The 26,330-nt window shown below is 44.7% G+C and overlaps 1 protein-coding gene across 5 annotated transcripts; it reads right to left on the reverse strand.

Annotated features, from left to right (window-relative positions):
• Nucleotides 1–1,452: 1,452 nt before the first annotated feature.
• On the reverse strand, nucleotides 1,453–26,041 carry LOC142292244 (putative inhibitor of apoptosis). 5 transcript variants are annotated; one of them, XM_075337464.1, is made up of 10 exons: nucleotides 25,531–25,630; nucleotides 16,831–16,952; nucleotides 12,911–13,761; nucleotides 12,441–12,540; nucleotides 5,741–5,819; nucleotides 5,434–5,479; nucleotides 4,399–4,638; nucleotides 3,638–3,892; nucleotides 2,212–2,253; nucleotides 1,453–1,831 (listed from the first exon to the last, which is right to left on the reverse strand). In XM_075337464.1, the coding sequence occupies exons 3-10, from the start codon at nucleotides 13,755–13,757 to the stop codon at nucleotides 1,638–1,640; spliced, it is 1,803 nt and encodes a 600-aa protein (XP_075193579.1). In that variant the 5' UTR covers nucleotides 13,758–13,761; nucleotides 16,831–16,952; nucleotides 25,531–25,630; the 3' UTR covers nucleotides 1,453–1,637. The 5 variants fall into 5 exon arrangements, with proteins under 5 accessions (XP_075193579.1, XP_075193577.1, XP_075193580.1 ...); XM_075337462.1 differs by lacking the exon at nucleotides 25,531–25,630 and adding an exon at nucleotides 25,962–26,041 and having other exon boundaries at nucleotides 12,911–16,952; XM_075337465.1 differs by lacking the exons at nucleotides 16,831–16,952; nucleotides 25,531–25,630 and adding an exon at nucleotides 25,962–25,989.
• Between the last annotated feature and the right edge of the window lie 289 nt (nucleotides 26,042–26,330).

Genomic DNA, 26,330 nt, shown 5'->3' on the forward strand with positions numbered 1-26,330 from the left:
GGAGATCACAGGAGGACCTGGGAACCACGCAGACGTCCGGGTCTGCTGAGTATGAGTCTCCTGGGAAGTGGGAGGGGGGGGGGGGTCTGCTTTTTTGGGGGGGTAAACTTACCCCCAACCGTGTTTCTCCAAGAATAAGACCTCCTCCAAAAATAAGCCCTAGTGCTTTTTTGGGGGGGGGGGGCAAAAAAAAATATAAGACAGTGTCTTATTTTTGGAAAAACACGGTAGTTATAATCACCTATACATAATGTTTAACTGTAAAACCAGCTAGTAAACCATAGATCTGATGTACAGTACTTGACATTGAGTTTTCCCCCTCGTTACCCTTTTCATTTTAGCATTATTTCATTAGACAACTTGTGGCTTCATATAAACATTTTATTTAGCTTTTACTTTAAATACTATTCCTCGCTATTTGTAGTATATATATTTCCTGTAATGATGTCAACCACTTCACCTCCAGGCAATTTTCCTTTATTCGTTTTTTTTCCTTTTCATCTTCCAATAGCCAAAACAAGCTGGTGGTCACAGAAGGATTGTGATAACAGGCACGAGGGTCAATATTAGCTGACCCCTGGCAGTCATGACAACCCATTGACACCCCGTGGTCATGCAACAGGGGCGTCGAGGAGCAGTGTTAGTGATGTGCTTGCTGTCAACACGTGTTAAACGACATAGGTGGACCTCAAGTCCATCCACAGTTGATAGAGGCACTTGACAGCTGACTAAATAAACAGTCATATGCAGGCTCAGCCTGTGAGCCCGCATCAAAGGTGGGGACATTGCTGATAACATACATGTATGTTGATCATTATTTTGTAATAAATTTTATGCTAAACCATTCTAAAAACAGCGCGGTCCATACACTATACTGCGGTCTGTCAATGTATCTTATTTTAAACCACACAATAGCTCAAAAGCACCAACTACTTCTACTGTAATACAATAGCTAAAGTTCTGAAGCCCCCCTCAGTCTTTGAAGAGTGGGAAAGCTGGCTGAACGATCCGACAACATACACAAGAGCTCTTGGTAAACAGTGTTGCTCTGTTTTCACCTATAGTAGAAACCATATGATTGTCATTCTGAAATTGGACATACTGAATCAATATTTCTATCGACAAATTGTCTGGAACCTCCACACACATTAAACAGTCGGCTGAACCAGTCTATCCGCAGTGTTGGTGAAAAGTAGTCTAATTGTGTCATGGTAGGGTTGGGATTTATATTCAGGTGAAGTTGCAAATTTCATTCCTTCTATAGCCATTGATTAATAAGTACAGATAAAAGTATAAACAAATCAGGGGGTGGGAATATAGTGTACAAACATTTCTGGTATTCCAATCATTTAAATCACAAGATGATTAAGCATTTAATCAGAGGTCACAGCTTTCTGTTAAACAGAATTTAGAAAAATCCCCACAGTCACAAGATAAACCAGTCTCAGGCACTTAGAAGTATAAAAAAGTTTATTGAATAAATATGTGACAGTCACATGGTAGGTTTGTTTACAGGCAAACCATAATGATGGGTTCAGATAACACAGAACCCAAAAGAAACTCCTACTACAAGTCAGATCCATGTGGGACCAGACTTGGCAGCTTTTCAGAAGAGATCTGAAAGGAAGATCGTGCAGTTATGAGAGAAATGTGCGAACTGTGCCTTTAATTATTCCTCGGCAAATTGGGCATTTCCGGAGAGATGGCGCACAGTCTTTACAAACTACCAAATGTCCACATGGGATAAACACTATAGAAACTTCTTGGTCCATACATATCTTACAGGTCCGTTCTTCCTGTAACCTTCTCAACTGCTCTTCCATTGGAAGATCTAAAATAAAAATAAAATGCACAGGTTAAAAACTAGTGCTAAAAGAACAAAAACAATTTTATGGAATATTAGGCTATTTTGTTTTTGCAGCAAAAGTCTGCTCTCTTGAAAAAGGGGAAGAAAAAAAAAAGTTACAAAAACACAAAGAATTGACATGCTCAACCCTTTGTTGGTACTGCAAATGCAGCTTTTAGTTTGCACTAAACATGTAAAAATATTTACAAAACAGGTCCATTTCCCACAGCTACAACTACACTCAGGATACTACTGGTATATGGGAATACATATGTAGTGCAATCAACGGTACATTTACTGCTGAAGACATATCAATTACAAATGTCCAAAGCACTGGGTTTTAAAACATAGCAAAGTAAGCATACCTGAATAGCCTTCTGATGCTTGACATATCAATGACTGTTCAACTAAATTAAGGGAAAAAATAAATACAAATAATAAATAGGTCACAAAATGTTTTATACAACACCAAATTTAAATATAAGAATACTGAAACTGTGCTTAAGTGAAAAATTATATATATTTTAGATTACACACATTTCCCAAAAAGTTGGGATGCTGGGTAAAAGGTAGAGCAAAAGAATGAAATGATTTGGAAATCTTATAGCTGTATGTAATTCCCAACAGAGCACAGAGCAGATCAGAAGGTAAATGTTGGTTATTTTTCCACTTCAGTTGTAAAAATGAATTCCTCTAGAAGTTGATGGCAGCAACACATCTCAAAAACGTTGGAACAAGATTAGCAGAAGACTGGAAAAAATAAGTGGTACTAATGAAAAACCTATGGGGTCAATTTTCACCAAAGTCACTTGACAAAAAAAAAAAAAAAAAAGTTGAGAGGCAGAGTCTCTCAAAAGCAAAGATAGTTAGGAGGTTCAACAATCTGTAAACTGCATCTATAAATTGTGGAACAATGGAAAAAAAAAAATGTAACACGTCAAAGACTTTGAATATACCAACCACAGAATATCTCGTCAAAAAATTCAGGGATCATTGAGAAAGACATGTGCAGAAGGCCGATGGTCAATATTGGATGTTCGTTATCTAAGAGCCCTCATGTGGCCCTGCATGCAACAGAGGCATGATTCCGTTACACAAAATCACTGCATGGGCTCAGGAACAATTACAGAAATCATTGTCTGAACACAGTTTGCCGTGCAACGCATCAATGTAAGTTAACGCTTTATTGTTCAAAGAAGAAACCATATCTCACAGTTTAGACACGATACCATCTTTCCTGGGTCAAAGCTCATTACTAATGGAAAGAGGCAAAAATGGAAAAAATATTCTGTGGTCAGAAGAAAAAATGTATAATGGTTTATTGAAACCATGGATGCTGTGTCCTGTGGACGCAAGAAGAAAGGGACCATCCAATTTGTTATCAGTGCACAGTTCCTGCCTCTCAGATGGTATGGGGATGCATTAGTATCTATGGCAGGGGTGGCTTACACAGATTGATACCGAGCATTATGTAGAGGTTTTTAGAACACTGGGCAAATGGATTCAAGTGTTGGAAGAACCGGGCCAAATAGGCGTATATTGTAAAACTTCACATTTATTTATGGCGATTTTACGGAAGTAAATAAATGAATAAATGTGAAGTTTTACGCTATATACTGGACTCCATTTGCCCTATGTCTGCCACTTCTATGTGTTGCTGCCATAATTTTCTAAATGAGATATGTCAAATTAAATGGGGGGCGGAAAGCTAAAACTTTCAACTTCTGATGTGTTCTTTGTGAATATTTAATAAAGTCATATCAAAATATAAGTTAACAAAATTCCACTTACTGAATAACTCTCTGTGCAGACCCGGGTCGTGCTTATTAAGACTAGTTTTGAAAGATTCAATTGCATTTCGTCCTTTTATTAAAACAATTTCGATCAGCTCTTGGGCTTGTAAAGCAATTGGAGTTTTCTGCTTTATGGCATCATATTCAGCAGGTGTAAGGACCTCTGAGGTGACCAGGTCTTCTACAATTAGAAGGCAATTTGCCATGCGCTGGGACAAGGTAAGCCAACTTTTTCGAATTAACATAATCTCATCTAAAAAGAAAAAAAAAATCTTCTGTTATGGATTATTACCAATCATATCCCATATACCTAACCAAGGAGTTCTAGACCTAATAGTTAAATAATAATACAAAGGTTACATGGTCTCCAACTTCCTGTAATTTTAGGATTTTATGGCGCTCTAACATCAAATTGCTGCTAACTCCATTCTACGTTTTCCAAATTTCAAACCTTTGTTGCGGGCATGGTTTTCATAAAGTTGTAGCAAAAATAGCGATTTGACTGCAGTATTTAATGTACCACCACAGGTCAGTCGACAATGGAGTTTCCTCCACTGTGTAGAGGAGTCATAGGCCCAGCCACCATTGTTTTTATACATCCTAAAGTTTTTGAAGCGTCATTTCTGGGGTCTAATTACTTCACTGCAGGAGAGCAGGCAGTATTCTTCGTTAGGTGATAGTGGTTACTAGTTCAGAGCTCCAATTCAATAGTAAGACAGACAGCAAAGTAGTCATCCTGATGTCCTGCGCTGCGATTACCTGATGAACTCTGCTCCATTTGCCGGTCTCGCTCCTCTTCGGTCTGCTCTTTTTGAGCACATAATAAGTCAGTGACCAGTTCTTCAATCTCTTTGTAATTTTCACCAGATGTTAATATTTTACTCAGTACAGTTTCTTTTACCAGTCGTCGTAGAAATCCCATCTGCAGTACATTTTGGACTACAGGCGTGTTCAGATAAACCTCATCATCCTGGTTGTTTTCGTTGCCCAAGCTAAAAACTGGGAGTAAAAACAAACAAACATTTGAAAACTGTGCCAGTGTTTTTTGCAACTGAAAATCTATTCTACACAAAGTATAAATGAAGGGGAGGGTCGTTTTTTCAGCATGAAGAAATGTTCTACTGCATGACAAACCGTATAATTATTTCTAGTCATAAAATAAAAAAAATAAAAAAGGTTTTTGTTTTTTTTTTCCCCCCAAAGCATGGACTGCCCAAAGTTATGTGCTCCGGGCTGCACTGACCTAGGCATCCTACCCCTTGTCCTTCGCTGCCGGCTTCAGGACGTGAGCCAGTGCTGCGGGACCCTATAATACTCCTGCCACTGTAGACTGTAGTAGTAGGACATTGCCTAGTTTAGTGCGGTAAATGCTGCAGATACAAAGCAAAAAAAGTGGACTGGAGCGATTTATAAAAATATACTTCAGAGGCCTAAACTAATCCTTTATGCTGAAAGTGGAAGCATGCTTTAAAACATCTGCAATATTAACATAGCAAACCGCGAAGTCAGCATTTTACAGGAAGTAGGAGGCAATACAAGGAAAAACAGAAATAGAAAATGTTTACTCTTGTGTTTCTAGATTATTTTTTTTTCTCCCAAGTTGAAAAGCAATGCACCATAGAAAATGTAGTTAAACAGGACCATAAGAAGGGGAATAGCTAACTTCTCATTGAGATCTGATATAAATCAGAATATTAATGATAGAAATTTCTTTGTTTCTATGGACAAAATTTTTATCTGAGCCCTAAATAGGCTTCGTTTAAATCTTTGGAAAGAAACTTCAATTATACTTACTTGGTGGATACTGAGCTTCGTTCTGGGTGTCTGAAGAAGACAAAATCTGTAAGAGGGGGGAAAAAAAAAAAAAAAAAAAAAAGTGGCATTTAGTATAAAGAGAGGCGTATAAAGAAAGCAGGTCTGTCATTAGGAAAACTGCAACTACTGCATTGGCTCGGATACATAATGGACCTTTACCTATACCAACAGAACCAGTTATAACAATTACCCAGTAGCTCCTGGATTATATTATAAGACAACATTAATGAGTCCATGGAAATGTGCAAAAAAAATAAAAATAAATAAAATATAGTAATCTTTTTACCTGGTCTAGAAGATGCGGATATCGGTCTTGAATTTCGGTTACAAAGCTCTGACCTTTCACATGCAGTAAATACTCACATCTACGGGGGAGAGAAAAAAAAAAAAATTTACACCACTTACAACACAATTTATTATAATGCACATGTAAAACCCAGCTAGTAGTCTGCCTCAAGATAGTTGAAAGAAGGGAATTTTGTTTACTTACCGTAAATTCCTTTTCTTCTAGCTCCAATTGGGAGACCCAGACAATTGGGTGTATAGCTATGCCTCCGGAGGCCACACAAAGTATTACACTAAAAGTGTAAAGCCCCTCCCCTTCAGCCTATACACCCCCCGTGCTGCCACGGGCTCATCAGTTTTGGTACAAAAAGGAGGAGGAAAAAATTATAAACTGGTTTAAAGTAAATTCAATCCGAAGGAATATCGGAGAACTGAAACCATTTAACATGAACAACATGTGTATACAAAAACAGGGGCGGGTGCTGGGTCTCCCAATTGGAGCTAGAAGAAAAGGAATTTACGGTAAGTAAACAAAATTCCCTTCTTTGTCGCTCCTTATTGGGAGACCCAGACAATTGGGACGTCCAAAAGCAGTCCCTGGGTGGGTAAATAATACCTCATAATAGAGCCGTAACGGCTCCGTCCTACAGGTGGGCAACTGCCGCCTGAAGGACTCGCCTACCTAGGCTGGCATCTGCGGAAGCATAGGTATGCACCTGATAGTGTTTCGTGAAAGTGTGCAGGCTCGACCAGGTAGCTGCCTGACACACCTGCTGAGCCGTAGCCTGGTGTCGCAAGGCCCAGGACGCTCCCACGGCCCTGGTAGAATGGGCCTTCAGTCCTGAGGGAACCGGAAGCCCCGAGGAACGGTAAGCTTCGAGAATTGGTTCCTTGATCCACCGAGCCAGGGTTGACTTGGAAGCTTGTGTCCCTTTACGCTGGCCAGCGACAAGGACAAAGAGTGCATCCGAGCGGCGCAGGGGCGCCGTACGAGAAATGTAGAGTCTGAGTGCTCTCACCAGATCTAACAAGTGCAAATCCTTTTCACATTGGTGAACTGGATGAGGACAAAACGAGGGTAAGGAGATGTCCTGATTGAGATGAAAGGACAGAAAAGTGGGCAAGGCAAATGGCCAGGGAGAAAACCCATGAGCAGAGCACCACGACAGGAATATTTTCCACGTCCTGTGGTAGATCTTGGCGGACGTTGGTTTCCTAGCCTGTCTCATAGTGGCAATGACCTCTTGAGATAATCCTGAAGACGCTAGGATCCAGGACTCAATGGCCACACAGTCAGGTTGAGGGCCGCAGAATTCAGATGGAAAAACGGCCCTTGAGACAGCAAATCTGGTCGGTCTGGCAGTGCCCACGGTTGGCCGACCGTGAGATGCCACAGATCCGGGTACCACGACCTCCTCGGCCAGTCTGGAGCGACGAGGATGACGCGGCGGCAGTCGGCCCTTATCTTGCGTAACACTCTGGGCAACAGTGCCAGAGGAGGAAACACATAAGGAAGCCGAAACTGCGACCAATCCTGAACTAAGGCGTCTGCCGCCAGAGCTCTGTGATCTTGAGATCGAGCCATGAATGTTGGGACCTTGTTGTTGTGCCGTGACGCCATTAGGTCGACGTCCGGCATCCCCCAGCGACAACAGATCTCCTGAAACACGTCCGGGTGAAGGGACCATTCCCCTGCGTCCATGCCCTGGCGACTGAGAAAGTCTGCTTCCCAGTTTTCTACGCCCGGGATGTGAACTGCGGATATGGTGGATGCTGTGGCTTCCACCCACAGCAGAATCCGCCGGACTTCCTGGAAGGCTTGCCGACTGCGTGTCCCACCTTGGTGGTTGATGTAAGCCACCGCTGTGGAGTTGTCCGACTGAATTCGGATCTGCTTGCCTTCCAGCCACTGCTGGAACGCTTTTAGGGCAAGATACACTGCCCTGATCTCCAGAACATTGATCTGAAGTGAGGACTCCTGCTGAGTCCACGTACCCTGAGCCCTGTGGTGGAGAAAAACTGCTCCCCACCCTGACAGACTCGCGTCCGTCGTGACCACCGCCCAGGATGGGGGTAGGAAGGATTTCCCCTTCGATAATGAGGTGGGAAGAAGCCACCACCGAAGGGAAGCTTTGGTTGCCTGAGAGAGGGAGACGTTCCTGTCTAGGGACGTCGGCATCCTGTCCCACTTGCGTAGGATGTCCCATTGAAGTGGACGCAGGTGAAACTGCGCGAAAGGGACTGCTTCCATTGCTGCCACCATCTTCCCCAGGAAGTGCATGAGGCGCCTCAAGGGGTGTGACCGACCTTGAAGGAGAGATTGCACCCCTGTCTGTAGTGAACGCTGTTTGTCCAGCGGAAGCTTCACTATCGCTGGAAGAGTATGAAACTCCATGCCAAGATATGTCAGCGATTGGACCGGTGTCAGATTTGACTTTGGAAAATTGATGATCCACCCGAAACTCTGGAGAATCTCCAGAGTAACGTTGAGGCTGTGTTGGCATGCCTCTTGAGAGGGTGCCTTGACCAGCAGATCGTCTAAGTAAGGTATCACTGAGTGACCCTGAGAGTGGAGTACCGCAACTACTGTAGCCATGACCTTGGTGAAAACCCTTGGGGCTGTCGCCAGGCCGAACGGCAGTGCCGCGAACTGAAGGTGTTCGTCTCCTATGGCGAAGCGCAAGAAGCGCTGATGCTCTGGAGCAATTGGTACGTGGAGATAAGCATCCTTGATATCGATCGATGCTAGGAAATCTCCTTGGGACATTGAGGCGATGACGGAGCGGAGGGATTCCATCCGGAACCGCCTGGTCCTTACGTGTTTGTTGAGCAGTTTTAGGTCCAAAACAGGACGGAAGGACCCGTCCTTCTTTGGAACCACAAACAGGTTGGAGTAGAAACCGTGACCCTGTTGCTGAAGAGGAACCGGGACCACCACTCCTTCTGCCTTCAGAATGCCCACCGCCTGCAGAAGAGGCTCGGCTCGCTCGGGAGGCGGAGATGTTCTGAAGAATCGAGTCGGAGGACGAGAGCTAAACTCTATCCTGTAACCGTGAGACAAAATGTCTCTCACCCAACGGTCTTTTACTTGTGGCAGCCAGGTGTCGCAAAAGCGGGAGAGCCTGCCACCGACCGAGGATGCGGTGTGAGGAGGCCGTAAGTCATGAGGAAGCCGCCTTAGTAGCGGCACCTCCGGCGGTCTTTTTAGGGCGTGATTTAGACCGTCATGCGTCGGAGTTCCTCTGATCCTTCTGCGCCCTTTTGGACGAGGAGAATTGGGACCTGCCCGCACCCCGAAATGACCGAAACCTCGACTGTCCCCTCCTCTGTTGGGGTGTTTTTGGTTTGGCCTGGGGTAAGGATGTTTCCTTTCCCTTGGATTGTTTGATGATTTCATCCAATCTCTCACCAAACAAACGGTCGCCAGAAAATGGCAATCCAGTTAAGCACTTTTTTGGAAGCCGAATCTGCCTTCCATTCCCGCAGCCACAAGGCCCTGCGTATTGCCACCGAATTGTCGGCTGCAACCGCCGTACGGCTCGCAGAGTCCAGGACAGCATTAATAGCGTAGGACGCAAATGCCGACGTTTGAGAGGTTATGGACGCCACCTGCGGCGCAGACGTACGTGTGAGTGCGTCAATTTGCGCCTGACCAGCTGAGATAGCTTGGAGTGCCCATACGGCTGCGAATGCTGGAGCAAAAGACGCGCCGATAGCTTCATAGATGGATTTCAACCAGAGCTCCATCTGTCTGTCAGTGGCATCCTTGAGTGAAGCTCCATCTTCCACTGCAACTATGGATCTAGCCGCAAGTCTGGAGATTGGAGGATCCACCTTGGGACACTGAGTCCAGCCCTTGACCACGTCAGGGGGGAAAGGGTAACGTGTATCCTTAAGGCGCTTGGAAAAACGCTTATCTGGACAAGCTCGGTGTTTCTGGACTGCCTCTCTGAAGTCAGAGTGGTCCAGAAACATACTCTTTGTACGCTTGGGAAACCTGAAACGGAATTTCTCCTGCTGAGAGGCTGACTCCTCCACTGGAGGAGCTGAGGGAGAAATATCCAACATTTCATTGATGGACGCAATAAGATCATTCACTATGGCGTCCCCATCAGGAGTATCAAGGTTGAGAGCGGCTTCAGGATCAGAATCCTGATCAGCTACCTCCGCTTCATCATACAGAGAGTCCTCTCGCTGAGACCCTGAACATTGTGATGATGTCGAGGGGATATCATAGCGAGCTCGCTTAATCGGTCTGGGGCTGCGGTCCGTGTCAGAGACCTCACCCTGGGATCCATGAGACACCCCGGGAGGACATTGCTGTTCCAACTGAGGGGGACCAGGGGGCAATGATTCCACAGTGCCCCTGGCTTGAGATGCCGGCCTGGACTGCAAGGCTTCTAATATCTTAGCCCTAGTCTCAGAAAGTCTTTCAGTAAAAACTGCAAACTCCGTCCCTGTCACCTGGACAGTGTTAACAGGTGGTTCTCCCTGGGCCACCCTTAGCAGAGGCTCCGGCTGAGAAAGTGCCACAGGGGCCGAGCATTGCACACAATGAGGGTCAGTGGAACCTGCCGGCAGTATAGCCGTACATGCTGCACAGGCAGCATAGTAAGTCTGTGCTTTGGCACCCTTGCTATTTGTGGACGACATGCTGTTGTCTCCTCTGAGCAATACAGGAGGGTATATAGACAAAAATCAACAGTGCACCATACAGTGTAAAGTATAGTCTATAATCATATAATCTATAAGTACACTTCTGCACTAGTGGGGCCAGCACCACAGGTGCTGCTTACCGCCTGCGCAAAGCGGTTGTGTGGGCACCAGAAATCCTGCCTGGGTCTCCCTGAGCTTGTCTCTCCTCTCCAGCGTTAGCAGAGCTGAGAGGAATGGCTGCCGGCGTCCTTAGGAGAGGAGGGAGCCGTGGGCGTGACCCAGAAAAGTGCGGGAACTGGTGCCCCACTGTGCAGAGTGAGGGGGGTGGAGTATGCAAAGCATGCTCCAGCCCTCAGTGCTGCCGTCCTGTACAGCGTCCCGCCCTTCCCCTGATTGGCAGGGCTGGGGGCGGGAAGAAAACGAGACTAGGCCGCAAAAGCCGGGGACTCGAGTTATAAGCGCGGCCGCCGTATAAGCGCGGTCGGCGCGGAAGTCCCCGGCGCACTAACAGTCCCAGCCGCGCGGCAGTGATAACCATGGCAGCGGCAGTCAGCGCGGCAGTCCCCCTACACGAACACACTCAGCGACGCTGAAGTGTGTAATGGCACAAACGCAGTCAGCGCTGCTGTCCCCGGTGCACTAGCACACCCAGCAATGCTGGAGTGTTGCTGTGCGCGGTCCCCACGGGGACACAGAGTACCTCAAAGTAGCAGGGCCATGTCCCTGAACGATACTCGGCTCCTATCCAGCATGGTCCTCAGGAGCTGTGGATGGAGCACGGTCTCCTGTGCCTGGAGACCGAAAGGATCCCACTTCACCCAGAGCCCTAATTGAGGGATGGGGAAGGAAAGCAGCATGTGGGCTCCAGCCTCCGTACCCGCAATGGATACCTCAACCTTAACAACACCGCCGACAAGAGTGGGGTGAGAAGGGAGCATGCTGGGGGCCCTGTTATGGGCCCTCTTTTCTTCCATCCGACATAGTCAGCAGCTGCTGCTGACTAAGCTGTGGAGCTATGCGTGCATGTCTGACCTCCTTCGCACAAAGCATAAAAACTGATGAGCCCGTGGCAGCACGGGGGGTGTATAGGCTGAAGGGGAGGGGCTTTACACTTTTAGTGTAATACTTTGTGTGGCCTCCGGAGGCATAGCTATACACCCAATTGTCTGGGTCTCCCAATAAGGAGCGACAAAGAAATATTACATAGGTTGGAAGAAGAAGAAAAAAAAAAAACACCCCAAAACAAAAACGGACAACAGCCAAGGTCCATAAAGTTAAACCTTCCTCCACCAATTACACTTTGTCACTAAATTATCTATAACCCACAATGTTGTGTGTGCTCAGGGAATCATCCAGTTTTGTTTTTTTTTGTTTCAAAAAGAAAAGCTGTTAGAACAGTCAGACTGTGGAATGCCCTAACTGTAAAGAACCCTTTCCTGTTTGGCTGCCGGAATCGCTTTTCTTCCACTCGTAGCGAGTGTTCCCTGGTCCTTAGTATGATCTTCGAAAAGCATAAGTCATGTGCCAGTCCTTTGTATTGATCCCACATATTTATACATATAAAAAAGATCTCCTTTTAGACGTTTAGTTTATTTCTAAACTAAACAAGCCCACCTTTTCCAACCTCAACATATGGGATGCTTTCATTCCTTGTAATAATCTAGTTGCCCTCTCTGAACGGACTAACTTATGAATATCCTTTTTAAAATGTGGAGCCCAAAAAAGGATCCATCTTCCGATGTTTCTGAAACTAAAAGGAAGTTGTCGTATGCATGGGTGGCCTAACCTCCATACAAATTGCTTCTTCTTACTGCCGTCATATAGCAAGAGAAGTCGGAGGACTTTAGGTTCTCAGCGACTGCACATTCACCAATGGTTCTATGAATGGTTTTACCAAGTGGAAAAAATAAAAGGCCTTTTTAATAGTCAATTGAGAAAGCTAAATTTTGTTTATTTTGAGGGAGAGGGGGCATATGACCTTTTAATAAGTTATTTGGCTTGTGAAGACTGACATTTACTAGGTCACCTGAAAAGGTAATAAATACCTCGGAAACCACTTTGCATGTTCAACCCATGGATCATCTCCCGACTCCCAGCATCTCAAACCACCATCACAACAAAAGCATTTTACATCATCATTACGCCCTACAAGAGAACGAAGGAAGGTCTGTTAAGTTGAAAAACTAAAATTATACATCATTCCTGTTTTAATTAAAGATTATGTATTGCTCTGGATTACTATATTTGTAATTAGAGGTCCTGCTGTTAACAGACCTGTTTACATGGCAGACAGACAATAAACCCAGTGTTAAATTGCAGTGGTACTCCCTTTCCATTACTGCCTGCTAACCTACATTTACTGGGTAAACAAATAGGGGACATATGCCAGAGACTGACAAAAAAGTCTGTAACCATGGAGATACAATGATCTGCATATGGGCTGTAGATCCAAAAAGGTAGGCTATATTTAATCATGGTTGCATGAGAATATGGTTTATTACTTCACAGTACTTACCAACATAATAAAAGCCAGCTTCTGCCAGTTTGTTCGGCGTCACTGGGATCCTTGATGGCCAGTTTAGAAAGGTTTTAAGTCTTGACGAGGTGGTCTGCATGCTGACATTAGAAACACTGCATCTTAAGGAAGGTCTTGCGCTATTGCTCACAAATGAACAATGTGGAAAGTGTCGTCGGTGCTCAGACATGGCATTATCTTTGGCTTCCCAATTACTTAATTTTCCATCACAAGTGAAACAAGCCACTTTATCTCCGGGACCAACGTAGTAAAACCCGGCTTTGGAAAGTTCTGTAGGAGCGAGAAAACTAAGATTCCAGTTTGTAAACGTGCCCAGCCTAGCCTCCTCTGTGTACATAAAGGAGGTGCTGTTATCGCCCCTTTCATGAGATTGGTCCTCGACGGCTCTTGAAACGGATAGATTAGGAACACTTGAAAAAGATCCACTGAAGAACCCAGTCTCTTCTTCACAAGAGGCTGAATGTGTCTGATTACTTATAGGAGAAGAAAAGGCAGAATTTATAGAAGCCCCGAGATTGATCGATGATACATTCTGGATAAAACTGCAACTTGGATAGAGCATTTTATGCTTTTCGATTGCATTGTCTCCTTTCTTCCAGTTATCGAGCATTAGGCCGCAGTTGAAGCATTTCACCTTGTCGTCACTGCCGATGGAATAAAAGCCTGCCTTGGCCAGGCTGCGTTCAGATACCGGGGCGTTTATTGGAAATTTAGAAAAAGTAGACATCCGATAAAGTTCACATGAGAGCTCCATAGTTATGGTATTCATGCTCGGCGTAGACTTCAGCAAATTTGCCAAAAACGGGCTGCTGTTCAAATCTTGCATATTGCTGTGTGAAAAGAAAAAGAGGGGAAGTCCTTCTGGGAGGTCGTTCTGTGCCTACCCAAAAACCCCAACTAACCGCTATGTAACCGTAGAGGCTATTTCTACATACTGAAACAGTCAACTTTTGCAGCTAAAAGAATAATGAAGCCACTCTCCTTATATTTCAGGTTTACATACAACACATCGCTGGCAATGTGCCGGAACTAGCTCACCTGCAAACTAAAAGTCGACCCAAGTGCAACATCAGAAAATCTTTCCTATCACGACAGTTAGCGACGCAGGTTATTCCTTTAAGCTAAAAACAAGATGGCTGTGCATGTATAATAGAAAAAAAAAATATTAAAGGTTGAAAATAATCTATCAATTTTTCAACATCAGAGATCTTAAAATGTAAAAAAGACAGTTACATGGTCATCCATTAATTATTATACACTACAGTTCAAAAGTGTGGGGTCATCCAGACAATTTTGTCTTTTCCATGAAAAAAAACAAAACAAAAAAAAAAACAAACACACTTATTTATCAAACGAGTTGCATAATGAACAGAAAATATAGTCCAGACATTGACGAGGTTAGAAATATTTATTTTTACTTGAAATAATTTTCTCCTCAAACTTTGCTTTCGTCACAGAATGCTCCTTTGCAGCAATTCCATCTTTGCAGACCTTTGGCATTCTAGCTGTTAATTTGCGGAGGTAATCTGGAGATATTTCACCCCATGCTTCCCCCCTCCCACAAGTTGGATTGGCTTGATGGGTACTTTTTGCGCACCATACTGTTAAGCTGCTCCCACAACAGCTCAATAGGGTTGAGATCTGGTGACTGGGCTGGCCACTCCATTACAGATAGCATACCAGCTACCTGCTTCTTCCCTAAATAGTTCATGCATAATTTGGAGGTGTGCTTTGGGACATTGTCCTATTGTAGGATGAAATTGGCTCCAATCAAGCGCTGTCCACTGGGTATGGTGTTGCAAAATGGTGTGATAGGCTAAGTTCACACAGGGCATCTTTTGTAACTAAAAAAAATGCAGCATTTTTGTAAAAAAAAAAAAACACAAACAAAAACCCACAAGAAACGCACCGCGGCAAAAAACACAATGCGTTTTGCCCAGAGTGTTTTTTTAGGTCAAATTATTGACTGGAGGGATCAAAAACGCAGTAAAAATACAAAAAGAATTGACATGCTGCATCTTGAAAAACATAGCCAAGATGCAGCCAAGAAAAGATGCCCAGTGTGGACAGCAAAATCAAAATCTCAAACTTTGCTGGGAGAAGGATGCATGCATTTTGCTGCATCTTTGTGACCTCAAAAACGCACCAAAAACGCAGAAAAAGATTCCCTGTGTGAACATAGCCATAGCTTTCCTTATTCAAAATCCCTTTTATCTTGTACAAATCTCCCACTTTACCACCACCAAAGCAACCCCAGACCATCTCATTACCTCCACCATGCTTGACAGATGGTGTCAGGCACTCTTCCAGCATCTTTTCAGTTGTTTTGTTGAGGAGGGCCATTGGATCAAATGAATTAACCTCTTGACAGGGAATTGTGGGAAATGTGTTAAATTTGCCTTACATGAGCCAGGTTTTCAAATATAACTAAGATGGCCATCGATGACATCATAGACCCTCCCATCAGCATGGATCCACCAGATGAAGTCCCTCCCATCAGCATCACCATGGATCTGTCCAATGACGTCATAGACCAGCCTACGATGATGCCCACCAATCAGCTCATGGACTAACACATTGTTCAACCCACTGACCAATGGACACATCCAAGTATGCCCACTCTAGGCCTGACCATGCCCCTTTTCCTAGTTTTTATAAAGGCATGTTCTTGAATAAATCTCTGTTTTTTGGGCCAACCTCAAATCGAGGAAAGAGGAATATCCAACTGTGTCTGATCTCATTTTTCAAGCATGCACTCGATCCACACCAATTACAATCAGGCAGTAGGCAATACTAGTGAACCCTGGTTAAGTGTTCATCCTAACAGTTCTGCGTCTCACAAATGTTCTTCTGTGTGATCCAAACATCTCAAACTTCGATTCATCTGTCCAATGTCTGTGTTCTTTTGCCCATATTAATCTTTTCCTTTTATTAGTCAGTCTCAGATACAGCTTTTTCTTTGCTACTTTTCCTTTTATTAGCCAGTGTCAGATATGACTTTTTCTTTGCCACTCTGCCCTGAAGGTCAACATCCCGGAGTCGCCTCTTCACTGTAGATGTTGACACTGGCGTTTTGCGGGTACTATTTAATGAAGCTGCCAGTTGAGGACCTGTGAGGCGTCGATTTCTCAAACTAGACACTCTAATGTACTGGTCTTGTTCCTCAGTTGTGCAGCGGGGCCTCCCAGTTCTCTTTCGACTCTGGATAGTGCCTGTTTGTGCTCTCCTCTGAAGGGAGTAGTACACACCGTTGTAGGAAATCTTCAGTTTCTTGGCAATTGCTCGCATGGAATATCCTTCAGTTCTAAGAACAAGAATAGACTGTCGAGTTTCACATGAAAGTTCTCCTTTTCTGGCCATTTTGAGAGTTTAATGGAACCAACTAATGTAATGCTTCAGATTCTCAACTAGCTCAAAGGAAGGTCAGTTTTATAGCTTCTCTAATCAGCAAAACTGTTCAACTGTGTAAACATACTTGCACAAGGGTTTTCAAGGGATTACTAAACATCCATTAGCCTTCTAACAGTTAGCAAACACAATGTACCATTAGAACACTGGAGTGGTGGTTGTTGGAAATGGGCCTCTATACACCTATGTAGATATTGCATTGAAAACCAGACGTTTGAAGCTAGAATAGTCATTTACCACATTAATGTATAGCGTGTATTTCTGTTTAATTTGTTAGCTTCATTGAAAAAAAAAAAAAAGTGCTTTTCTTTCAAAATTAAGGAAATATCTAAGTGACCCTAAACTTTTCAACTGTAGTGCATCTCCTCAGTTGGACGCATATGTGGGTGGGTTGGGGTTTTGAATATAGGTTAGTGTTTGAACAAAAAAAAACAAAAAAATTCATTCATTGGCAGAAAGAAAAAAAAAAAAAAGCCAGAAAGCACTACTACCTCCCAGAATAGGACTTCCCCTCAGAGTTAGGCCTTTAGCATTGCATACTTCTGAAAACACCGTAAAAAAAATAACGAAGCTGATAGGTAGATGGTTTTTTTTTCTTGCACCTGTTTACAATCTGCAAGAGAAAAAAAAAATAGATTTAAAGGCTACGGTCCCAAAATGAGTTTTTGATGTTCCAGATTTTCTGCATCTACTAAATAAATCAGGTTACGTACATTTTTATTTCTGTATTTATGTTTTGCCTCTCGTTGGTGTAGCTCGTTTTAAACTAAACTGTGAATCACAGGCAGGGTGAAGACAAAATACATGTAAAGTATGAACCAGATCACCCTGGGTGAAACTCTAATGATCCCTGGTATGGGGGGGGAGGAAGGGCTTATGTATGCTCAGTGTGAAGGAAGAATGGCCTAAAGCAGGGGTCTCAAACTCTGCTGGGTGTATGGGCCGCACAGAGGAAAAAAAAATAATTTGGGGGGCCGCATTCTTTGCAGGACAAAGTGACATTTTTATTGGTACTATATACAGTTAGGTCCAGAAATATTTGGAGAGTGACACAAGTTTAGTTATTTCAGCTGTTTACAAAAACATGTTCAGAAATACAATTATATATATAATATGGGCTGAAAGTGCACACTCCCAGCTGCAATATGAGAGTTTTCACATCCAAATCGGAGAAATGGTTTAGGAATCATAGCTCTGTAATGCATAGCCTCCTCTTTTTCAAGGGACCAAAAGTAATTGGACAAGGGACTCTAAGGGCTGCAATTAACTCTGAATGCGTCTCCCTCGTTAACCTGTAATCAATGAATTAGTTAAAAGGTCTGGGGTTGATTACAGGTGTGTGGTTTTGCATTTGGAAGCTGTTGCTGTGACCAGACAACATGCGGTCTAAGGAACTCTCAATTGAGGTGAAGCAGAACATCCTGAGGCTGAAAAAAAAAGAAAAAAAATCCATCAGAGAGATAGCAGACATGCTTGGAGTAGCAAAATCAACAGTCGGGTACATTCTGAGAAAAAAGGAATTGACTGGTGAGCTTGGGAACTCAAAAAGGCCTGGGCGTCCACGGATGACAACAGTGGTGGATGATCGCCGCATACTTTTTTTGGTGAAGAAGAACCCGTTCACAACATCAACTGAAGTCCAGAACACTCTCAGTGAAGTAGGTGTATCTGTCTCTAAGTCAACAGTAAAGAGAAGACTCCATGAAAGTAAATACAAAGGGTTCACATCTAGATGCAAACCATTCATCAATTCCAAAAATAGACAGGCCAGAGTTAAATTTGCTGAAAAACACCTCATGAAGCCAGCTCAGTTCTGGAAAAGTATTCTATGGACAGATGAGACCAAGATCAACCTGTACCAGAATGATGGGAAGAAAAAAGTTTGGAGAAGAAAGGGAACGGCACATGATCCAAGGCACACCACATCCTCTGTAAAACATGGTGGAGGCAACGTGATGGCATGGGCATGCATGGCTTTCAATGGCACTGGGTCACTTGTGTTTATTGATGACATAACAGCAGACAAGAGTAGCCGGATGAATTCTGAAGTGTACAGGGATATACTTTCAGCCCAGATTCAGCCAAATGCCGCAAAGTTGATCGGCGGACGGCGCTTCATAGTACAGATGGACAATGACCCCAAGCATACAGCCAAAGCTACCCAGGAGTTCATGAGTGCAAAAAAGTGGAACATTCTGCAATGGCCAAGTCAATCACCAGATCTTAACCCAATTGAGCATGCATTTCACTTGCTCAAATCCAGACTTAAGACGGAAAGACCCACAAACAAGCAAGACCTGAAGGCTGCGGCTGTAAAGGCCTGGCAAAGCATTAAGAAGGAGGAAACCCAGCGTTTGGTGATGTCCATGGGTTCCAGACTTAAGGCAGTGATTGACTCCAAAGGATTCGCAACAAAATAATGAAAATAAAAATATTTTGTTTGGGTTTGGTTTATTTGTCCAATTACTTTTGACCTCCTAAAATGTGGAGTGTTTGTAAAGAAATGTGTACAATTCCTACAATTTCTATCAGATATTTTTGTTCAGACCTTCAAATTAAACGTTACAATCTGCACTTGAATTCTGTTGTAGAGGTTTCATTTCAAATCCAATGTGGTGGCATGCAGAGCCCAACTCGCGAAAATTGTGTCACTGTCCAAATATTTCTGGACCTAACTGTATAATAAGTTTTTTTTTTTTTTTGTTTTTTTTTACACACTTTTGGATCACTGATTTTGAACATTTTCACTTGTCTATTATAGCAAACGTGCACATTCTTTGTTTAAATACAAAAAAAAATTCTTTTTTTTTACATTTTATTCCTTTCTTGCAACTAATAGTCTTACGATTAGCACTATATAGAAATTTTGACCAACATCTTTTAGTAATGTTCCCATCCTTGTTCCCTTGTAGTATTGTGCCCCATCCTAGTCCCCATCCCTCAGTAATGTGCTCATCCTTGTCCCCATCCTTGTCCCCATCATGTAGTAATGTGCCTCATCCTTGTCCCCATGTTATAGTAATGTGCCCATCCTTATCCCCATCCTATAGTAATGTCCCCATCTTATCGTAATGTGCCTATCCTGTACTAATGTGTTCATCCTTGTCCCCATCCTATAGTAATGTCCCCAATCTATAGTAATGTTCCCCATACTTGTCCCCTTGTAGCAAAGTCAACATCCTATAGTACTGTCCCATCCTATAGTAATGTCCCCATTCTATAGTAATGTGCCAACCTTGTCCCCATCCTATAGTAATGTCCCCAGCATTATCCCTATTCTAAAGTAATGTTTCCCATCCTTGCCCCCTTGTAGTAATGGCCCTATCCTGTAGTACTGTGCCCATCCTATAGTAATGTGCTCACCGAGTCCCCATCCTATAGTAATGTGCTCACCGAGTCCCCATCCTATAGTAATGTGCTCACCGAGTCCCCATCCTATAGTAATAATGTCCCCATCCAATAGTATTGTGTCCATCCTTGTAATGTCCCCATCCTATAGTAATGTCCCCAGCCTTATCCCCATCCCATAGTAATCTGCGCACTTTGTCCCCATCCTGTAGTAATGGGGGGGGGGGGGCAGTGGCTATAACTTAACGATTGCTCTCCTCACCTTCCACAGACGCCGGAGTGAAGCTGAGGGGAGCGGTCTCCGGCCCCAGATCCACAGTGATTGGATAGATCGGTCACAAGGCCGGTCTCTCCAATCAGAGCTGGGGGCGGGTGAAACTGAGGTCACCCAGCTCCAGCCAACGATCGGTGCTACAGCTGCACTGACCATGGCTGGATTTCAATGTTTCAGCCTTTTTCAATGGCTTAAACATTACAGTGGCTGTGATTGGCTGACGAACGCCGCTCAGCCAATCACAGCCTCCGTAGGTCCGGGGAGGAGACACCACCCCTCCTGAAGTCAGGCAGAGGTCCCCTCCTCCCCGAATCTAAGGTATTTGCAAAGCAATCGCAGCCACCGGGGCTCCGGGGCTGTGATTTCGCCATGACATCCTGGGTGCGTCATGAGTCCTTAAGTACCAGTGAGCCTCATCTCTGCTTCGTGCAGCCCCCAGGCCCGTGCCCCTGTTCACTATCGCAGCCGGTGCAGTGTCAGTGATTTATGTCAGATGATTGTATTGCCGGCGCGAGAGCGCAGCGCCTGCAAAACATTCATCTGACATAAAGCGTAGACAGTGGCTGCGGCCCCTGCACCTGCTGCGATAGTGAACAGGGGCACGGGCCTGGGGGCCGCACGAAGCAGCCTGAGGGGCCGCATGCGGCCAGCGGGCCGCGTTTGAGACCCCTGGCCTAAAGCAAGAAACTTTCAGCCGTGTTCCGAATTTAAAAATGTAATGTCTCAGACTAAAACTTAGTTCTCATTTATTGATAATGAGTTATAAATATTTTTCACAATACATTTTAATCTAAAATGCTTATTAAAAAACAAAAAAAACAACACCACAGGTATTTTTAACTCTGCTGGAATGAAGCTTAGGCATATTTTTTTTTTTTTACCATCCAATATGGTTGGAAAGCTTCTTACTTTAAGGACGAGATGACCTTGTGCACAGTTCAGCTCTGATGAACTTAAAACTAAATTAGCATAACATACGCAAGTGGAACTCCAGCCTCAGCCTGCTTCTCGCTTTGTATAGACAGTTGTGTGAAGTGCTGTGTCATTTTTTTTTTTTTTAATTAGTGTAAAAATAAATGTGTGAGGGACCCAACAGCCAATCACAGACGCGGTCACGCAGAATGGGCGTCTGCGATTGGCTGTTGGGAGTAACCTGGAATCTACCCATACATTCTAGATGCTAGAATGTATGGGCTGGTTTCAGGTTACTCTAGCATCCAATCACAGACGCCCACTCTGATAGCATCTGTGACTGGCTGTTGGGTCCCTCACACATATAGTAGTATACCAATAAATAATGAAAAAAAATGACGTAGCGCTCCGTGGTATTTTTGGTTCTCAGCGCAGATAAAGCAGACGGCTACGGGCTGCCACCTCCCCCATCTGCCTGGCTTTACCTTGGCTGACAAAGTACAGGAAGCCTATTAATTTATTAAAAAAAAAAAAAAAAAAGCGTGGGCTCCCTCCGTATTTTGATCGCCAGTCAGGTAAAACCAGGCAGCTGGGGACTGGGATTCTCAGCGTGGTAAGGCCCAAATGTTCTGGGCCCCCACACTAAAAACCGCGGCCTCTTCTGGAAATGGCGCTCTGTACAGACAAGAAGCAGGTTGACACTGAGGCCGGAGTTCCACTTGCGTATGACTCATTCAGTCTCACATTGGTATCACCCGCCACAGCCGCACACTCTCCTGACCGGGGCGGCTCAGCTGCATTGAAATACATGCAGTCGACCCCCTCCTGTCACTGGCGTGTGCGCCGTGTTAGGTGATACCAATGAGAGACTCGCACGAGTCATATCCAAGTGGAATCATACCCTGTCAAAGTTCAATCGAGTTCAACTCAGGTGAACCCTGACATCTCTGCGACCTGCTGAGTGACAGCAGTGAAGTAAATACTCCCGAACGTTAATGATTGGACCCGGAAGCAGAAGCAGCAGCAGCCGGGAGGTAACGGGTCATGTTGCGGGACCTGTAAGTATAATCATAATGCTTTTTAATAATGTGCTTTTTTTTTTTTTTTTACAGCTCCTGGACCAGAACTGTAAGACAAGCTTCCCAGGAAAACTCGTGTTCGGGACTGTATGCATGAACACTGTTTGTTACAGACGTCCCAAACTTTATAGTTCGGGTTCACCCATCGCTACTCCGTCTACAAGCTTTGTGTGAGAATACAGTATGCGAAGGTAGTGCTGGTTGTGCGGTGGTACAGTGGACTGAGGGTTACTGCAGATTGTAGGCTTGTTGGAAGAGGTGGGTCTTCAGGTTTCATTTGAAGGTTTCCATGGTAGGTATCGGCGAGAGTGATATGGTGGGGCAGAGAGTTCCAGAGTGTGGGTATGCAAGGGACAAGTCTTTTATGCAATTGAGGGAAGAAGAGATAAGAGGGCAGGAGAGAAGGAGATCTTGTGAGGATCAAAGGTTGCATACAGTTAGGTACCGAGAGACTAGGTCACAGATGTATGGAGGAGACAGGTTGTAGATGCTTTGTATGTCGTGGTTAGTGTTTTAAACTGGAGTCTTTAGGCAATGGCAAGCCAGGGAAGAGATTGGCCGAAGAATAGAGAGGAGACAGATGGATTAGTCAGGCAGCAGAGTTTAGGATAAATTGTAGGGGTGCGAGAGTGTTAGAAGAGTGTCAAGAGAGCAGGAGGTTGCAGTAGTCGAGGCGGGAGATGATGGGGGCATGCACTAGTATTTTAGCAGATTTTTGGTGAAGAAATGTACGAATCCAGAATATATTTTTGAATTGGAGTCGGCAGGCGGAGAAAAGTGGTTGGATATGTGGCTTGAAGGAGAAAGCAGAGTCGAGGGTTACCCCCAGGCAGGTAGCTTGTGGGACTGTGGAGAATGAGCAGCCCATGACTTTGATGGATAGGTCTGGTGGAGGGGTAGGAAGAAATGAGGGGGGGAAGATGATGAATTCTGTTTTGTCCATGTTCAGTTTTAGAAATTGAGCAGAAAAGAATGATGAAATAGAGGACAGACATTGTAGGATTTTGGTTAGTTACGAGGCAATATATGGTCCAAAGAGTAGATCTGTGTATCATCAGCATAGATATGATACTGAAAGCTGTAAGACTCTATAAAGGTGTCCCAGGCCAAATGTATAGATGAAGAACTGAACCGAACCTTAAGGCCCCGTGACACACAGGGATAAATCTTTGGCAGATCTGTGGTTGCAGTGAAATCATGGACATATTGTTCCATTTGTACACAGCCACAAACCTGGCACTGATTGTCCACAATTTCACTGCAACCACAGATCTGCCACAGATGTATCTCTGTGTGTGACAGGGCCTTTAGGGTGACACCTACAGATAGGGGGCAATATGAGGAGGTAGTGTGTGAGGGAGACGCTGAAAGTCCAGCCCGTTCGATATGAAGTGATCCAGGATAGTGCCAAGTCTGATATTAATGAGAGAATCTGTAGCAAGAGGGAAAGGTCTACAGTGTCAAAGGCAGAAGACAAGTCTTCGGAGGACAGAGCAGTGTCGCTTGGCTTTGGCGGTTAGTAAGTCATTGGTGACTTTAGTTAGGGCAGTTTCAATGGAATGATGCAGTTGGAAGCCAGATTGTATCCGGTCAAAGAGGGAGCAGGAGGAGGACAGTTCATGATGGACATGCTGTTGCAGTAGTTTTAAGGCATAAGGCTATGTGCGCACAAGGTGGATTTTACCGCGGATTTGCTGCATGTTTCGTTGCAGAAAATTTTCATAACCTTTCTGCAGTGATTCACCAGCAAAACCTATGGGAAAAAAAAAAAATGCTGTGCGCACTAGGCGGATTTTAACAGCTACAGGTTTTGCTGCGGGATTCCCGCAGCAAAAAGAATTGCATATCACTTCTTTTCTGCATGCAGCTGCAGCATTTCACTCCATTGACTGTAATGTAATCGTGAAATCCCGCAGGAAATAACGCAGGTAGCAAATTATGTGCGTTTCATTGCGTTTTCCTGCGTTATTCCCTGCGGTATTTCGCGTTTTGCGGACATAATGTTCATCACTGCCCTGCGTTTTGCAGGGAAGTGATGTCATTATGACCGTAAGAGGAAGCTGAGTAAACACACACACAGATCAGACACACACACACACACATAGAATGCACATAGAAATCAAACATACATGTTAAAAATAAAAAAAAAAAAAACGTGGGCTCCGCCGTATTTTTACCGTCCAGCTGAGGTAAACACACAGTGGCGGCCCGATATTCTCAGGCTGGGGAGGGCGAGAGGTGAGGTGCATACCGTGTGTACATATACAGTGAGGATGAGGTGGGGTGCACTCCGCCGTGTATATATGTATACAGTGGTGTGCACTCCCGTGTATGTATGTACCACCATGTATACATGTATATATGAATACAGGGAGGCTGAGGTGGGGTGCATGCCGCCATGTATATATGTATACAGGGGGGCTGAGGTGGGGTGCACAATGCCATGTATATATGTATACAGGGGGGCTGAGGTGGGGTGCACAATGCCATGTATATATGTATACAGGGGGGCTGAGGTGGGGTGCACAATGCCATGTATATATGTATACAGGGGGGCTGAGGTGGGGTGCACAATGCCATGTATATATGTATACAGGGGGGCTGAGGTGGGGTGCACAATGCCATGTATATATGTATACAGGGGGGCTGAGGTGGGGTGCACAATGCCATGTATATATGTATACAGGGGGGCTGAGGTGGGGTGCACAATGCCATGTATATATGTATACAGTGAGGATGAGGTGGTGCACACTCCCGTGTATATATGTATACAGGTGGGCTGAGGTGGGGTGCACAATGCCATGTATATATGTATACAGGGGGGCTGAGGTGGGGTGCACAATGCCATGTATATATGTATACAGGGGGGCTGAGGTGGGGTGCACAATGCCATGTATATATGTATACAGGGGGCTGAGGTGGGGTGCACAATGCCATGTATATATGTATACAGTGAGGATGAGGTGGTGCACACTCCCGTGTATATATGTATACAGGGGGGCTGAGGTGGGGTGCACACCGTCATGTATACAGTGAGGATGAGGTGGTGTGCACTCCCGTGTATATATGTATACAGTGAGGATGAGGTGGTGTGCACTCCCGTGTATATATGTATACAGTGAGGATGAGGTAGTGTGCACACCGCCAAGTATATATGTATACAGGGGGGCTGAGGTGGGATGCGTGCTGCCATGTATATATGTATACAGGGGGGCTGAGGTGGGGTGCACACCGTCATGTATACAGTGAGGATGAGGTGGTGTGCACTCCCGTGTATATATGTATACAGTGAGGATGAGGTGGTGTGCACTCCCGTGTATATATGTATACAGTGAGGATGAGGTGGGGTGCACACCGCCAAGTATATATGTATACAGGGGGGCTGAGGTGGGATGCGTGCTGCCATGTATATATGTATACAGGGGGGCTGAGGTGGGGTGCACAATGCCATGTATGTATGTATGTATGTATACAAGGGGGGCTGAGGTGGGGTGCATGCCGCCGTGTATATATGTATACAGTGAGGTGCACTCCCGTGTATATCTGCATGCACGTATAGTAAGGCTGAGGTAACTTACCCCGGTAATGCCAGCAGCAGACACATTCCTGTGGACTCTTTTTGACTCAGAGTCAGGAATGTCGCCACCCGGACATGCAGCAGTCAGTTCACTAAATATGCGGCTCTTATACACGCCCGCCATTACCACGCCTCAAACCTCCCCTAATAACTTACGAAATCTCCATGAAAGCCTTATCATATCATGCTTGTGTCAGCGCCAGGCAGAGCCCTCGGTACCGGGCTCGGGGAAGTCACTATGCAGTCGAGCTCTTCCTCAGCGCTCACACACTCAGGACCGCCGACATTTTGGCCCTTCTCCTCAGTTTTTCTATGTGATGAGATACGACTATCGCACGGCTCCAGGATTTGTGTTTTTTTCCCCCTCACCCTGCGGTCTTTCTAACACTTTGCCGAAAAGGAACATGGAGGATTTACTTTCTGCTGACTTACCTCACACAGCGCAAAATGGCGCCCAGCTCTGCCTCAGCCGCTCCTGTCACTGTCCGCTACGTCACCCTGCGAGGTGGTGGTGGAGGGGCTGGGGAGGGATTTTATGGTGCAGTGAATACTAAGTTGGAGATTTTTGAATATAATTTGTAATTTTTCGGTGTTTTTTTATTATTCATTTTATAAAATAGAAGAGGCGGGAAATAGAAACATACGTATCATTGAAGTGTGGAAAGTCCGCATTCTGGAAAGTCTTTCAGACGTGGCACTGCCTCATGCGTCACTTAGGCCCCTTTCACACATCCGTTTTTTTTCCATCAGTCACAATCCGTCAAATTTTTAAATAAACGGATCCAGCGCTGGATCAGTTTT

The sequence above is a fragment of the Anomaloglossus baeobatrachus genome, chromosome 2, assembly GCF_048569485.1.
Source record: "Anomaloglossus baeobatrachus isolate aAnoBae1 chromosome 2, aAnoBae1.hap1, whole genome shotgun sequence".
Taxonomy (NCBI): Eukaryota; Metazoa; Chordata; class Amphibia; order Anura; family Aromobatidae; genus Anomaloglossus; species Anomaloglossus baeobatrachus.